The 14314-nt window shown below is 50.7% G+C and overlaps 1 protein-coding gene across 1 annotated transcript in view; it reads right to left on the reverse strand.

The window, feature by feature from the left end:
- Positions 1 to 14314, reverse strand: part of ZC3H18 (zinc finger CCCH-type containing 18) — a 49131-nt gene that overhangs the window by 13718 nt on the left and 21099 nt on the right. The window contains exons 4-8 of the mRNA XM_082608219.1: positions 12325 to 12473; positions 11934 to 12026; positions 10955 to 11112; positions 8417 to 8534; positions 6813 to 7075 (exon numbers count right to left, since the gene is read on the reverse strand). Of these exons, the coding sequence (XP_082464345.1) occupies positions 6813 to 7075; positions 8417 to 8534; positions 10955 to 11112; positions 11934 to 12026; positions 12325 to 12473 (781 nt within the window). The remainder of the gene's footprint in view (positions 1 to 6812; positions 7076 to 8416; positions 8535 to 10954; positions 11113 to 11933; positions 12027 to 12324; positions 12474 to 14314) is intronic.

Below are 14314 nucleotides of genomic sequence, written 5' to 3' on the forward strand. Positions count from 1 at the left end.
CGCTGCTTGGTCAACCGCACACGCACAGTAACCTCCCCGCCCCCAGGGCCTTCGAGAACAGTGGCTCCTCGCCTGACCCCAGACCCCCAGGTGGGCACGCTTGGGCAGGGCACCTCCCTGCTTTTGAAGTGACAGACTGACAGGCTCCAGAGAGTGTGAGGAAGCGGGGACAGCGCTCCCTCACGAGGACTACTGGTTTCCTAGGAAATGAGAAGCGGGCCATTGCAACCAAGAGGCACCAAACCTCACACTACACCCAAACATTCAGTAAACAGCTTTAAAGCTAACAGGCAGTCTGGGCAATCCCCGCAGGAAGGTCCTGGTTACTGTTTCTGTCTGGAATGAAACTCCTCTGCCTGTGCCGAGAACATCCTAATTACCGCCGGCGCCCCACCCGGCAGAGCACACCCCCTGGCCTGGCTGTAAAGATCAGGAGGGCACTGCACAGAAGGGACTTCCCCATCACAGAGATGAGCTCCACAGAGCTGGCTGAAAGGCTCTGCTCTGGTCTAGAAATAGCCCAGCTACAGAGTGGGCAAAATGTCTCCAGAGGCCTAATTACAAAGGCAAACCTGGACAAAAACAGTGGTGCCATCTCCAAACACAGCGACACGGCGTCCGGCCCGGGGGTCTGGAGAAGAGCCAAAAGGAAGTAGGCAGCTCACCAACCACCTGTCTCAGGGCGACAGCTCGGGCAGGTGAGGCGCAGGGGTCAGAGGTAGTGTAAGAAGGGAGCCCCGGGTCCTGCCGGCGCCGGGCAGAGGCAGTGCCCACCCCGCTGTGCACCCGCCTCCCTCCCCCTCCTGGCCGCAAGGTGGGTTTCGGGAGCTCGTGCTGTTGCAGATGAAATGGAAGACCCAGCACCACGCTCACTCTGTCATCATCTCCCCCCACGTACATCCACAGGAACCACAAGTGAGATCCCGGCACAGACTATGCCCCACTGTCCAGAGCCCCTCACACAGAGGCTGGAGACAAGAGCTTCCCAAGTGGTCTTTCTGGATGAAGCTTTGTTAGTCTCTTGTCTCAGGTGAGAAAAGTTCTTTCTATTCAGCTGTTGATGAAAAATTCCCGGGGCTTCCCTGATGGTGCAGTGGCTGAGAATCCACCTGCCAATGCAGGGGACCGGGTTCGATCCCTGGTCCGGGAAGATCCCACGTGCTGCAGAGCAACTAAGCCCGTACGCCACAACTACTGAGCCTGTGCTCTAGAGCCTGCGAGCCACAACTACTGAGCCCACGTGCCACAACTACCGAAGCCCACGCTCCTAGAGCCCATGCGCTACAACGAGAGAAGACACTGCAATGAGAAGCCCGCGCACCGCAACGAAGAGTAGTCCCTGCTCGCCGCAACTAGAGAAAGCCTGTGCGCAGCAACGAAGACCCAATGCAGCCAAAAATAAATAAATAAATGTATTATGAAAAAGAAAAATTCCCAACCTGTCGAAGGCTAAATAAACAAGCTCTTCTATAAAAGGGAAGTCATATAAAGGGATCACGGCAGGGAATTTGGCCACCTCCTAAAGAAGTGGTCACTCCAGCTCTGGCTGATCAAGGGAAAGGAAACAGGAGGCCATGTTGGAAATTCTTCTCTGGTGAAACCCCACCCTCCAGACTGGTTGCAGGGCTGGCGGGGCCCCAGCCAGGGTGATCAAAGATGGAATTCAAGACTCCAGAGACCAGTGAGCCAGCCTAACCCGAGTGATGGAGCGCCCCCCACACCCACCGCGAGGGTAGTAGGTGCTGGGGGTGGAGACCCATGGGAGCAGAACTGAGCCCAACAGAAGGAAGCAAACCAGGTCAGAGGCCGGCAGCAGAGCAGATCGGCCCATGAGAAAAGCTGCATCTGATTTTAGGAAGAATTCACGAAGTTTCCTGAACCCTGACCCGATAGTTGAGCCACTTTCTCACTGAGCCCTTCCTCATGGGAGGCCCTGTGGTTGTGTAGTAAACATCAGATCTGGAGGCTGTTCTCACCGTGTTCTGCTGCTGGGGGGCCAGGCCAAGACATGCTACTGCCTTTAAAAAAAAACCCTCCTTTTGGATCTGCTTGTACTTCCCTGTGGAGAGGCCAGGCAGCCCTGGAGTGTGAACACAGGCGTCTGTCCCATGAGCTACAGATGGCCCCTGACTTCCGACGGCTCGACTACAATTCTTTGACTTTCAATGGTGCGACAGTGCCATGCCTTCGGTAGGAGCTGTCCTTTGCATTTTGCATTTGGATCTCTTCCCGGGCAACCAGCCACAGAGTCTCCATCAGCCATGTGACCACAAGGGCAGACAACCACTACACCAAACAACCCTTCTGGACCTAGACAGCCATTCTGCTTCACCTTCAGTACAGTGCTCAATAAATTACATGAGCTATTCCACACTTTACAACGCCTGGCAGGTTAGATGCATTTTCAATGTACAACGGGTCCATCGAGACGTGACCCCTCGTAAGTGGGGTGGATCTGTGGTCACACACAGACACAGCTGGCCTGCCCTTCCCCAGGGTCCCCAACGCTACACCCGTGTAGAGACGCCCCTGAGCTGGAAATACAGACATCTACCCGGGAAGAGTCAGCTTGCTCCTTGGAAACAAGCAGGACATCCTAGTAGGGCTGGGGAAGGCGGCCTGTAGCCGGAGGAAATATGCTCAGAAACCGTGAAACCACAAGAGTGGACCTGCTACCGTGATTCAGGAGTCCACAGAGTTACACGCAGTGACGCCCGAGCTATCACCTGCCCTTCTTCCTTGGGTCCCTGCTTCCAAGACCAGGCATCTGGGTACGCGTGAAAACAGAGCCACCTTTTGAACCTGGAAAGCAGAACGCTCTCTTGTGTCACATTAACCCAAAACTCACGACGGCATCTGTCAAGTGCTCATGAGCGCCCCCTCTGTGCCAGGCCCGGAGACTGCAGTGCCCTCTGGGGGTTCCATTCTACGAGGGCCACAGATGACAACAGATAAATAAGCGAGTAATATGAGGTCAGGGGGTGATAAGAGCTGTGAGGACAATAAAGCAGGGTGAGAAGACAGGAATGAGTGGGGCAACCCCTCTGAGCAGGGAGTGAAGCCCTGGAGTCGGGGGCAATGGCAGAGCAAAGACCGGGGCGGAGGTGGAACAGCTGGCGGGTGCGAACTGAAGGGCAAAGGGCTTCTACCAAAGAGGGGCTTCAAAGGGACCAACAACAGAAAGATCAAAATGAAGCTCTTCAAACACTCAGATGGATATATAAATTTCAGATAACTTAAAGAGCGATTACTGTAACGTAAAAAGATTCATCAAAGTAGCCTTTTAAAGAAAGAACTCTCTCTGGGTTTCCCTGGTGGTGCAGTGGTTAAGAATCCGCCTGCCAATGCCAGGGACATGGGTTCGAGCCCTGGTCTGGGAAGATCCCACATGCCACGGAGCAACTAAGCCCGTGCACCACAACTACTGAGCCTGCGCTCTAGGGCCCGCGAGCCACAACTACTGAAGCCTAGGTGCCACAACTACTGAAGCCCGTGTGCCTAGATCCTGTGCTCTGCAACAAGAGAAGCCACCGCAATGAGAAGCCCGCGCACGGCAACAAAGAGTAGCTCCCGCACACCGCAACTAGAGAAAGCTCGTGTGCAGCAACGAAGACCCAACGCAGCCAAAACTAAATTAATTAATGAAAAGAAAGAAAGAACTCTCTCAATGCGTCTAAACTATGATCCACTCTGAGTGTTCTGTAAAACCTCACTCTGCCCAGTGTTAGGAAAAAATACAGGAAATTCAAGGAGGTCAGCTCATTGTAATCTAGAGGATGGAAACAGTCAGATCTGACACTGACCACAAACGAAAATGAAAGATTACAGTCCTGACATTTACTTTCAGAAACAGAACTGCACACAGGACGGAAGTTTGTCCAAACGAAAGGACAAGAATGAGGGATGAGAGCCTTGTTTCATCCACCAAAAAACTGTTAGAACTAATAAACGTATTCAGTACAACTGCAGGATACAAAATCAACATACAAAAATCAGTTGTGTTTTTATACACTAAACAACAAACTATCTGAAAGAGAAATAATCCTATTGATAATCGAAAATAATAAAATACCTAGGAATAAATCTAATGAATGTGGTGAAAGATCTGTACACTGAAAATTGTAACACTGATGAAAGAAACTGAAGAAGACACAAAATACTGAAAGATGTTCCACACTCATGGATTGGAAGAATTAATACTGTTAAAATGTTTGTAACACCCAAACCAATCTACAGATTCAATGCAAACGTTACCAAAATTCCAAAGGCATTTTTCATAGAAATAGAAAAAACAATCCTAAAATTTAGGATTTAGTTATTCGAGTTATTACTTTAAAATGTATATCTCAGAAATAACTAAATTTCCTTGTCAATTGCATTATTATGAACTTTCATCAAATCTTTAACCGTGGTCATTTTTAAGTCTTTTGTCACTTACAGACAGTTCTGGGTGTACTCTGACGCTTTTGCAAATATGTTCCTATAAAAGGGTTCATCTTCGAGGAATTCATGGAAAAGACTCTGACAAGTACAGGTTTCTGGTAACTGACTATACTGCTGAACTGAATGAATAAGCATTTTCAGAACTCTAATGGAAAACTGATGAACTCATAAAAGTGCTAACAAAAGATCAAGATGAAAAAAAATTAATTACATGGGACTGACTGAACTGCTGATGATGATTATAATTTTTGTGACTTTCTGTTTGAATAATAATAAAAAAAAATCCCACAAGGACTCAGAGGCAAAACATATACAAATCAATTTTCACTGCAAAGTAAAGGAGCCGTTCCAGTGGAGGATTGCTGGACTGAATGTCAATATTATGACAGAGTGTGAGTGTGTTTCGTGTTTGGTAATTGCAGTCATTGTTGCTTTTGTTGTGGTCATCCGTTTACAATGCTTGGTGTCAGTCCATTAAAAAAAAAAATATGTATGGAACCACAAAAGACCCCAAATAGCCAAAGCAATCCTGAGAAAGAAGAACAAAGCTGGAGGCACCGCACTTCCTGATTTTAAGCTGTACTATAAAGCCATAGTAATCAAACCAGTACGGTATTGGCATAAAAACAGATACATAGACCAATGACTGGAATACAGAGCCCAGAAACAAACCCCTGCATACCCGGTCAATTAATATTTGACAAAGAAAAGGCAATTATGTGAGGCTGGTGATAACAAGCCGTATTGTGGGAATTGTCCTGCAATGTGTAAGTATATCAAATCACCACATCACACACCTGTAACTCACACAATGTTATATGTCAGCTGTATCTCAATAAAGCTGGAAAAAATAAGAGGCCTTCCTTTAAAAAAGAAAAAAAAGAAGAAGAAGAAAAGGGACATCATCAAGAAAGTGAAATGACAACCTACAGAATGGGAGAATATAGCTGTAAAGTAGATATCTGATAAAGGACTTGTCCCTAGAAAATATAAAGAACTCTTACAACTCAAATTAAAAACCAGGCAAAGTATCTAAATAGACATTTCTCCAAAGAAGATACACAAACAGGCAACAAGCACATGAAAAGATACTCCACGTTGTTAGTCATTAGGGAAATGCAAATCAAACCACAATGAGATACTGTTCCACAACCTCCAGGATGGCTAGGACCTAAAAAATGGGTAATAGTAAGTGTTGACAAGGGTGAGGAAGAAATCCAAACCCTCACATATATCTGGTGGGAATGTGAAATAGTGCAGCTGCTGTGGAAATTTAACAGCTCCTCAAAAGGTTAGGCATATTTAGCACGTGACCCAGGAATTCTACTCCTAGATATATAGATATCTAAGAGGAATGAATACTATGTCCACACAAAGACCTGTACATAAATGTCCACATTCCCCGTCGCCAAAACGTCGGGACAGTCCAAGTGTCCATCGACGGACGAATGGATAGACAAAATGTGGTCCATCCACATAACGGGACTGTATTCGGCTATGACGAGGAACAAGGTACTGATAAACGCCCCAAAGCGGCCGACCCTGGAAAACATCATGCTAAGTGAAAGGAGCCAATCACAAAACGCCACACATTGTATGTCCCCATTTATATGAAACAACCCACAGAGACAGAAGTGGATGAGCGGCTGCCAGGGGCTGGAAAATGAGGAATGACAGCTAATTTCCTTCTGGGGGACAAAAGTGTCCTAAGGGGCTTCCCTGGTGGTGCAGTGGTTGAGAGTCCACCTGCCGATGCAGGGGACACAGGTTCGTGCCCCGGTCCGGGAAGATCCCACATGCCGCGGAGCGGCTGGGCCCGTGAGCCATGGCTGCTGAGCCTGTGCGTCCGGAGCCTGTGCTCCACAACGGGGGAGGCCACGGCAGTGAGAGGCCTGCGTACCACACACACGCACACACACACACACACACAAAAAAAGTGTCCTAAGACTGTGGTGACGGTACCATGACTCTGTGACTCTGGTATAACCCACTGAAACTAGACACTTTGAATGGGTGCACTGCATGATATGTGACTTACATCTCAACAAAGTTGTAAGACACACAGGACGTACACACTTCAGCCAGTGCTCTGATCTTCTGGTGAGGACCACGTGTCCTGGTCTGGTACTCAAATACGTGTTTGCGCTTTTGTTGCCAAAAGGCTGCCCGAAGCCCCAGAGCCGGGCCCCCTTCTCAGGCCCTGGGCCCAGGGCCTCCTGCCGGGCGGAGCCAGTGGGGAGGACCAGCCCTCCACCCGGGCCTCCAGCTCCGGCATCCCAGCTCCTGGAGCGCCACACAGTGGCCGCCCCCCGCCCCGCAGCCCCCGCCCCTGCCTCCAGGCCCGGGGACAGCAAAGGGGCGCGCCTCACCTTGGTGGCTGCGGGGAGCGGGCCTTGGGCTTCTCCTTCTCCTTCTCGCGCTCCTTGTCGCGCTCGCGGTGCTGTCTGTCCTTCTCGTCCCGCTTGGCGCGCTCGCGCTCCCACTCCTCCTTCCGCCGCTGCCGCTCCTTGTCCCGCTCGCGCTCCCGCTCCCGCTCGCGCTCCCGCTGCCGCCGCTCCCGCTCCCGATCCCGCTCCCGTTCGCGCTCCCGCTCCCGCTGTCTGTTCTCTCGCTCTCGTTCCCGCTCCCTTTCCTTCGTGGAAAAGCCAAACACACGCACATGCCGCGATTAGCCACTCGGAAGGGGAGGCGCGGGGAGGACACACGAGAGCAGGAGGAGGAGGCAGAACCGCCGGGGTGGGGGTCTTGTTTCAGCGCTAGAAACGGACTTGAGGCCACATGGCGGGGGGTGCCCTGCAGAGCCTGCCCTTCCAACATCAGCACCCAGGCCGCTGTGAGCTGGGCAGACCTCTCTGGCCTTAGCTCTTGTCGAGGGATGGAGATGACTGAGCTCTGCACAGGCAGCCTGGCCCTGGGGCACAGGGGTACATGGTGGCAGGGACCCCAGCAGGCCCTGCTCCCTTCGAGGCTGCCCCGGCTGTCAAGAGGCACCTGGAACTGCAGGCCGGCCCCAGCGAGGAGTCTGCTTTGCCTGCCGGGGAGAGGGCACAGCGTGGTCAACCAGGGGTCCCTTCTCACCACAAGCTCGCCATCTGACGGGTTCCTGGACAGTCAGCTCCCTTTGCTCCAAAAAACTCACGAATGTGACTTAAGTCGTGGCACAAAAACTGCTAACCTGCTTTTTTTTTTTTTTTTAATAAATTTATTTATTTTTGGCTGCACTGGGTCTTTGTTGCTGTGCGCGGGCTTTCTCTAGTTGCGGCGAATGGGGGCTACTCTTCATTGTGGTGCGCGGGCTTCTCATTGCGGTAGCTTCTCTTGTTGCGGAGCACAGGCTCTAGAGCGCAGGCTCAGTAGTTGTGGCGCACGGGCTTAGCTGCTCCGCGGCATATGGGACCTTCCCGGACCAGGGCTCAAACCCGTGTCCCCTGCATTGGCAGGCGGATTCTTAACCACCGTGCCACCAGGGAAGCCCTGCTAACCTGCTTTTAACGTCTCTTCCAAGTGGCAGCTTCACGCCAAAAGCATAGAGTCAGGGACTCAGAGACTGAAGCGTATATATTCACAAATCTACTACATCTCAGAGAAGCACCAACAGCAGTGGCTGGAAGTGGCCCAGGCAGCCAGCGCATGAGGCGGCACGACCCGTAAAGGGTGGTCTTAAGGAGCCTGAAAGGGTGATGTGCTCAAGAGGGTGGGACACACCCTTTGCCGCTGGCATCAGTCACCCAACCAGCAGCTCCAGTGAGAAACAGAGCAAGAGCACAGACTAACCCAAGGAAGGATCTGTTCAAATCACCACAAAGTTAGTCCATGGACCCGAATTAGTTCTCCACGAACAGCCAACCAGGGCTTGAAATAAGTACACCACGCCCACACAATTAAGCTCATATAAAGTCCTATAAATAAAAAAGGGATGATTTTAATGGGTCTATCAGTGAAGTTCTGACCTACACACGTAAGCCCCACATACCCGGTAGTTGTGGTACGGCTCCGCTTCTGTGTACTGCACCCGGAAATTCTCGTACTGCCCGCCACGCCAGAACCGCTCTATCTCATAGTCGTAATAAGGGTCTGCGTAAGGCTCAAGTCTGGAAAAAGAGCAAGTAAAAGTCAAGCTTATTGCTTAGGAATATTAATGCAAAAACATCACATAAAATATTTGCAAAGATTCAGACACCACATTAAAAAATATAACACACCATTATTGCAAGGCTGAGTCAATATTAGAAAATGAATATACTAAAGAAAATCACAAACCTACAGAGAAAAGTCACAGGATTATACCTACAGATGTAGGTGTTTGTGACAAAAATCCAATACCCCTTTCTCAATGAAAATAGGAAGTGATCCTTTCTTAACGTGATAACATGTTTTTATAGACTTTAGAACTAAAGCCAGCACCTTACTTATCGGGAGGCATTCCCGTTAAGATCCGGACGGGCTGAGGAAGCCCAGTGCCTCTCAGGCAGCCCACCCGTGTGGTGCAGGCACCGCAGTGGTCAGACTACAGGAGACCCCAGAACCACCTCAATCTGCACATCAAATGATGCTGCACACGAAAAGCCAAGACACGATGGGGAAGCCAATTCAAGTGGCAAGAGGAGCCCAGTAAGGCAGATGCAGAGAACTTAACATACAGAAACCAACAACCTTGTGTACACAGGTAATAACCAGTCAGGAGACAGAGGGTACAGAAAACCCCTCTTACCCTAGCAAAAAAGAAGGAAACTTATTTAGGAACAAAATTCATTTAATCAGAAACGTGCAGAAGCTCTTTGCAGAAAACTTTAGCACTCTTGAAAGACACAAAAGCACGTGTGAATAAATGAGACCACGCCCTTTGTCTTTGGAAAGGACAACTGAACATCACCAAGAAGCCAGTTAGTTTACAAAGCCCTTTGTTAATTTACAAATTTAGGGCAATCCCTGTAAAAATGCTGATGAGATTTCTTTATGCAGCTAGACAACTGATCCTCAGGTTCACATGGACACCAAAACACGTGAGACCAGCCAAGAAACCATGGGAAAAACAAGATACACCCTCCGAGGGACTTCTCTGGCAGAACAGTTGTTAGACGCCGCGCTTCCACTGTAGGGGGCACGGGTTCGATCCCTGGTCGGGGAACTAAGATCCTGCATGCTGCACGGTGCGGCCAAATAATAGAAAAGGAAAAACAGAAAAAAAAAACACACCCTCCGCGACCTCACAACATCACAGACGGCCTGGCCCGTGAAGAAACAGACCCGATGAATAAAACAGGAGGTCTGGGATCAGACCCCTGTGCGGGTGATAAAGGTGGGCCTTTAATCACAAGGACAGGACAGCTGACTAAGCCCTGGGAAGAAGCAAGAGGAGGCCCCAGCTCCCACACACACAGACCCAGAGGACCTGCACGGGTTCCTGACTCAAACCCTGGGTGGGGTGCAGGGAAGGGAAGTGTACACCCGGCAGCAGATGGCCCTGGAGGCTGTTTCAGGGACTTCTTGGCTCCAGACTGACCCTTCCGGTTGGGTAAACTGGCGGGGGAAACAGAGATGCCCAGAGCTTGCAGAGGGCTGAGGCCCCGGCCAGGCCGCGCTGCGTCTGTGTGGCCTGCACTGGCTGCTTTCTAGGAAATCTCTCCCCCAGCACTTGCGGGGTGCTGGCGGGGTGACCTGGGCTGCTCTACCAAGTGACACAGCTGTTTCTCATTCCCAACAGCCAGACGCCTTCCTAACGCTCCAACCCTCACACTGCTCAGGCAAGCACTGGTGATCTTGGAAACACAGAGCCAACCCTACAGCCTTTTTCTCAGCCTCTGCCTGTCGTTTCGGTCAGAAATCAGGGGTTGTGCTTTGTAGCAGCAAATCTCCATGCACGGTGTCACTGTGACATAAGACGATGCTGGAGCCGGCCTGCTCAGGAGAGGCCTGGCCCGCTCGGTCCTGAGAGGTGAGCGCAACGAAGCGGCACCTGCCCTGGAGCCAACGTGCTGGGAGCCGAGGGCTGTACTTGGGACGCTACACAGCTCCTCAAGAGGTGACAGGTGTTTCAACCCCATGTACTTCTGCATTTGTTTTAAAAGCCCAGTGATAAAATGTCTGGAGGAAACAATGAAGAAACCTGCCATACACCTGGATTTTAGTGACAAATTTCACAGCTTTTCCTGGTTCCTGGGAACTTGGGGGAAAGTGGGGAGGACACTCATGGGGCCCCAGGGGCTTTAGGAGCAGCTGTAAAACCTCTCTGAGCTCTCGTAGGAACGCACACGGGCATGAGGCCCCCTGAAGTCACAAGGCCCAGGCACGGAGCTAAAACGTGTCCTCCCCAGAAGCAAAACAACAAGGCAAGTCAGCAGCAAACTGCCTGAAACGCTCCTGGGGAGGCCATCCTCAGGCTGGCGGTGGACAGGCCCCGACGCGCCCCGGGTAACCTCGGCGCTGCTGCTCTCCAGAGTCCAAGCCCCACGCAGCTGGGGACACCGAATTCTCTCTCAACGGGGAAGGAAGAGGCAGAACCGTTCCTTACGCTGTGTCTCTGACATCTCTCGTGATCCGATAGTTCCAATCTCGGAAAACTTCGTTTTCTTTGTCAAACTCCCGTTCATCTTCACCAATGGTCACCGTAAACCTTTTCTCTTCAAAGTCAGGCTCTTGCTCTTTCCGAATGGTTGCTTTTTTTAAAACCTACCATTTTAAGAAGAGAGAAGCCAACACCAGTTACTGTTAGGAAAACAAAAGGGATTCTGTCCCGACCGACCCCAGAAGCCTGGGCTGCAGTGGCAGGAGGGCACGACCGAGCACTCACTGGGGACATGCCTAAGCTCCGCGCTGGGGGTGGACACGGGACCTCGCACACCCTTCTGGGGAACGGGAGTGCCCCGTCCCTGCAGACACAGTGAACCCTGCACTCAGGAGCTCACCCAGGTCTGGGAAGAGGTGACGGAGTGGTGACTCCCTGTTCCCAGTGCTGGCACTGAACCAGGGGGCTCTAGACGTGCCCTCAGTGGGGAGGCAGGTAGGTGTGCTCCGGACAGGAGAGGCACCGGGAGCGGGTCAGGGCTGGGGGCGGGGAGCGTGTGCCGAGGGCAGGAACAGCTTTGCTTCAGTCTGCCATCTCCCTGAAGGGAAGGCAGCCCCAGAGCCAAGAAGGGCAAGCCCGGGCACCAGGGCCGGCTGCGGCCTAGAGTGTGGGGGGGAGAGGGGAGGCCGGCGTAGCACCACCCCTCCAGGGACAGGATGGCTTCTCCAGACGCAGAGGCCGCAGGGGGAGCGGGAGCACTAACTCTCTGGGGAGTGCCTCCAAGGGGCCAGGGGCTGCAGCCCTGGCTCAGGCACGGCTCGATGCACTGCAAGCCCCAGGAAGACCGTGGGCCGTGTTCCTGGTGGGGCCTCCCTGGCTGCCTGGGCTCTGTCATGCCCTAGCAGGCCTCGGAGAGACAGAAATGCTAGTTGTGTGCAAGGACCGCCACTAGTTTTCTTCCCGGGTTTTCTGCTGATTCCGTTACCTCCTTTGCATGCCGGAGTCCTCGTTCCCAAGCGCTCTCTGTAGGGGGCTCTGGAGGGGGTGGAGGCAGAATTTCATCCGCTCCTGGCCCACCCTGTTACACAACGAGAGGGAACAGCTAAGAGAGCAAGCAAACCTTAAAATCTACACAGAAACGGGTGGGGGCAAAAACACCAAGCAGAACACCAGCCGGCTACTGCCTGCTCTCTTCTCCAAGCCTCCCTCCGCCCAACCCAGCTGCCCTGAGCCTGGGGGGCCTCTACCTGGAGACACCAGAGCAGCTAGAAGGCGGAAACGCCTGCCATACAAGGTGTATTAGCATGCTTTGAGTCTGAGAGTCACAAACAGAGCTTAGGTGTGATTTGCTAGCAATGAAAGAGGTGTTCACGCACCCACGGGTTGGCAGGCATCAGAGGGTGAGGTCCGAGAGGCGGGGCACCGTTGGGCGGGAAAGGTTCAGCTTTGGTGATGAGGGAGTAGTTGCCCTTGTCGTTGACTCCAGGGTGTATAAACCTGCAGTTCATGCCCCAGGTACAGTTCCCTATGGAAATAAAAGCCAGGTCAGAAGGGGCACCCGGTCCAAGCGCACAGGTCAGCTTCCCCCTGCTCCCCCAGTGCCGGGCCAGGCAGCCAGGCAGCGGGCCGAGCACGGTCCTGGCCACCCCAGGAGGCCACAGCAGGCAGGCCTGGAAGGTCTGGGACTGTCCTGCGCGCGGCACCTTCTAAAGGGCTCCCGCAGGGCCCCTGTCCCACAGTCACCATAGGAACACTTCATTTCCCCTGAAACAGAAAAGCCCGAGAGCGCCCCGATCACCGGGACGGCCCTGCCTTAGGGTTTGCTGCTCAGGACACACGCGCCCTGGGGAGCCTGTATGTGCACCGACAGGGTGGTTATTCTGACTCAAAAGACTGCCCGTACTGAAACAGAAATCAACCAGAAGCACAAAAATGATCAGAATTTTGCACGTTCACGCCAGGGTGGTCTTTACCAGCTCTGTACATTTGCGTTTCTCCTACCAAACCACTTCAGGCTATTTCTGGTACTTAAAAAAATGCGTTAGAGAGAAAACACATAGACAGCAATGATAAATTGGGTGTTTATACTTTACAACAAAGAATTAAGAAGGTCAACTTTTAGCATTATTCAGCAACAGAACACCAAGATTATTCAAGAAAACCACTTGACTTTTCAGCACAGGAGACAAGAAGTCTACATTTTAAAATTAATTAGTGAGTGAATCACTTTTTTAAAATTTAATTTTTTGAATAGGTAATACATACATAGGCTTAAAAAACAAATATGGCATACAATATCTAAGTGGTTTTAAAAAACATTTTCAATTGGTTAGCATGTAGTTAAATTGTAAGCCATCTTTTAATGTATATTCACTTCTAACCATGATATTCCATTTGAATGTTTCTGTCAACAAAATACGTTTTTTCTTGTACCATGTAAATTAAAGAGAAATAATCATTTGATATTTAAAGAAACACTAAAGTTTACCTTTTAAACATTATAAATATTTAAACTTGTACTAAAACCAACTTAATAATACAATGCTCCAAATTAAATATGAAATAAAGTATACTTAAAAAAATTGCTTCTCTGAGAATGCAAAAATAACCAATTAACTTTTTAATTTCTAAAAGTGTTGGAGAGATCACATATAAGTATGAGGCTGGGACATATATACTACAGGGGGTTCAAAATCCCAGAGACTCAGAGAGTTTCAAAGAAAAAAGACTATGCAGTCATATCTCTAAATAAAGAATTCCAAAACGTCATATACTTCTTCAATGCTTGACTCCTATACACTCATGTCATAGTCCACACTGCTTATGTAGTTAAAAGTAACAAAAGCTCATTGTAGAAAACTGTAAGCACAGAAAAGTATTAACAATATAAACCACAGCATCTCTATAATTTTTAAAAATCTAAAATAAATATGTGGGTAGCAGATAAATGAGTATTTGTGATTCTCTGTTCTTCTTATATTTAAAAAATTTTCAAAACAAAACAAAACAAAAACATCACCCCTGAGCCCACTGACAAAAAAAGCTTTCGTTCCTCATGCTGGCAGGGGAGGGAGGAGGCGCAGGTGGATGAGTAGAGCTGAGAGAGGAGGGTGAGAGGCAAGGGCTGGGGCATCGTCCCCGAGACGCCCGCCCCCGGGCCCCGGCTCCCAGAGTGCTAAGGTCCACACCGCATGTGTCTGGGCCCCTGGCCTCCAAAGAGAAGGAGGAGACGACTCCAGGAAGAAGTGTGGGCCGTCTACACACGGCCAAGGACAGACGTCCCACACCCGCAGGGAGGAAGAGCAGCAAGAATAGTGTAATCCCACCAGCCTTTTGGAAAGTGAGTTTTTAATTGTGTAGAAAAAA

Source organism: Mesoplodon mirus (assembly GCF_964341445.2).
Source record: "Mesoplodon mirus genome assembly, chromosome: 19".
NCBI classification, from domain to species: Eukaryota; Metazoa; Chordata; class Mammalia; order Artiodactyla; family Ziphiidae; genus Mesoplodon; species Mesoplodon mirus.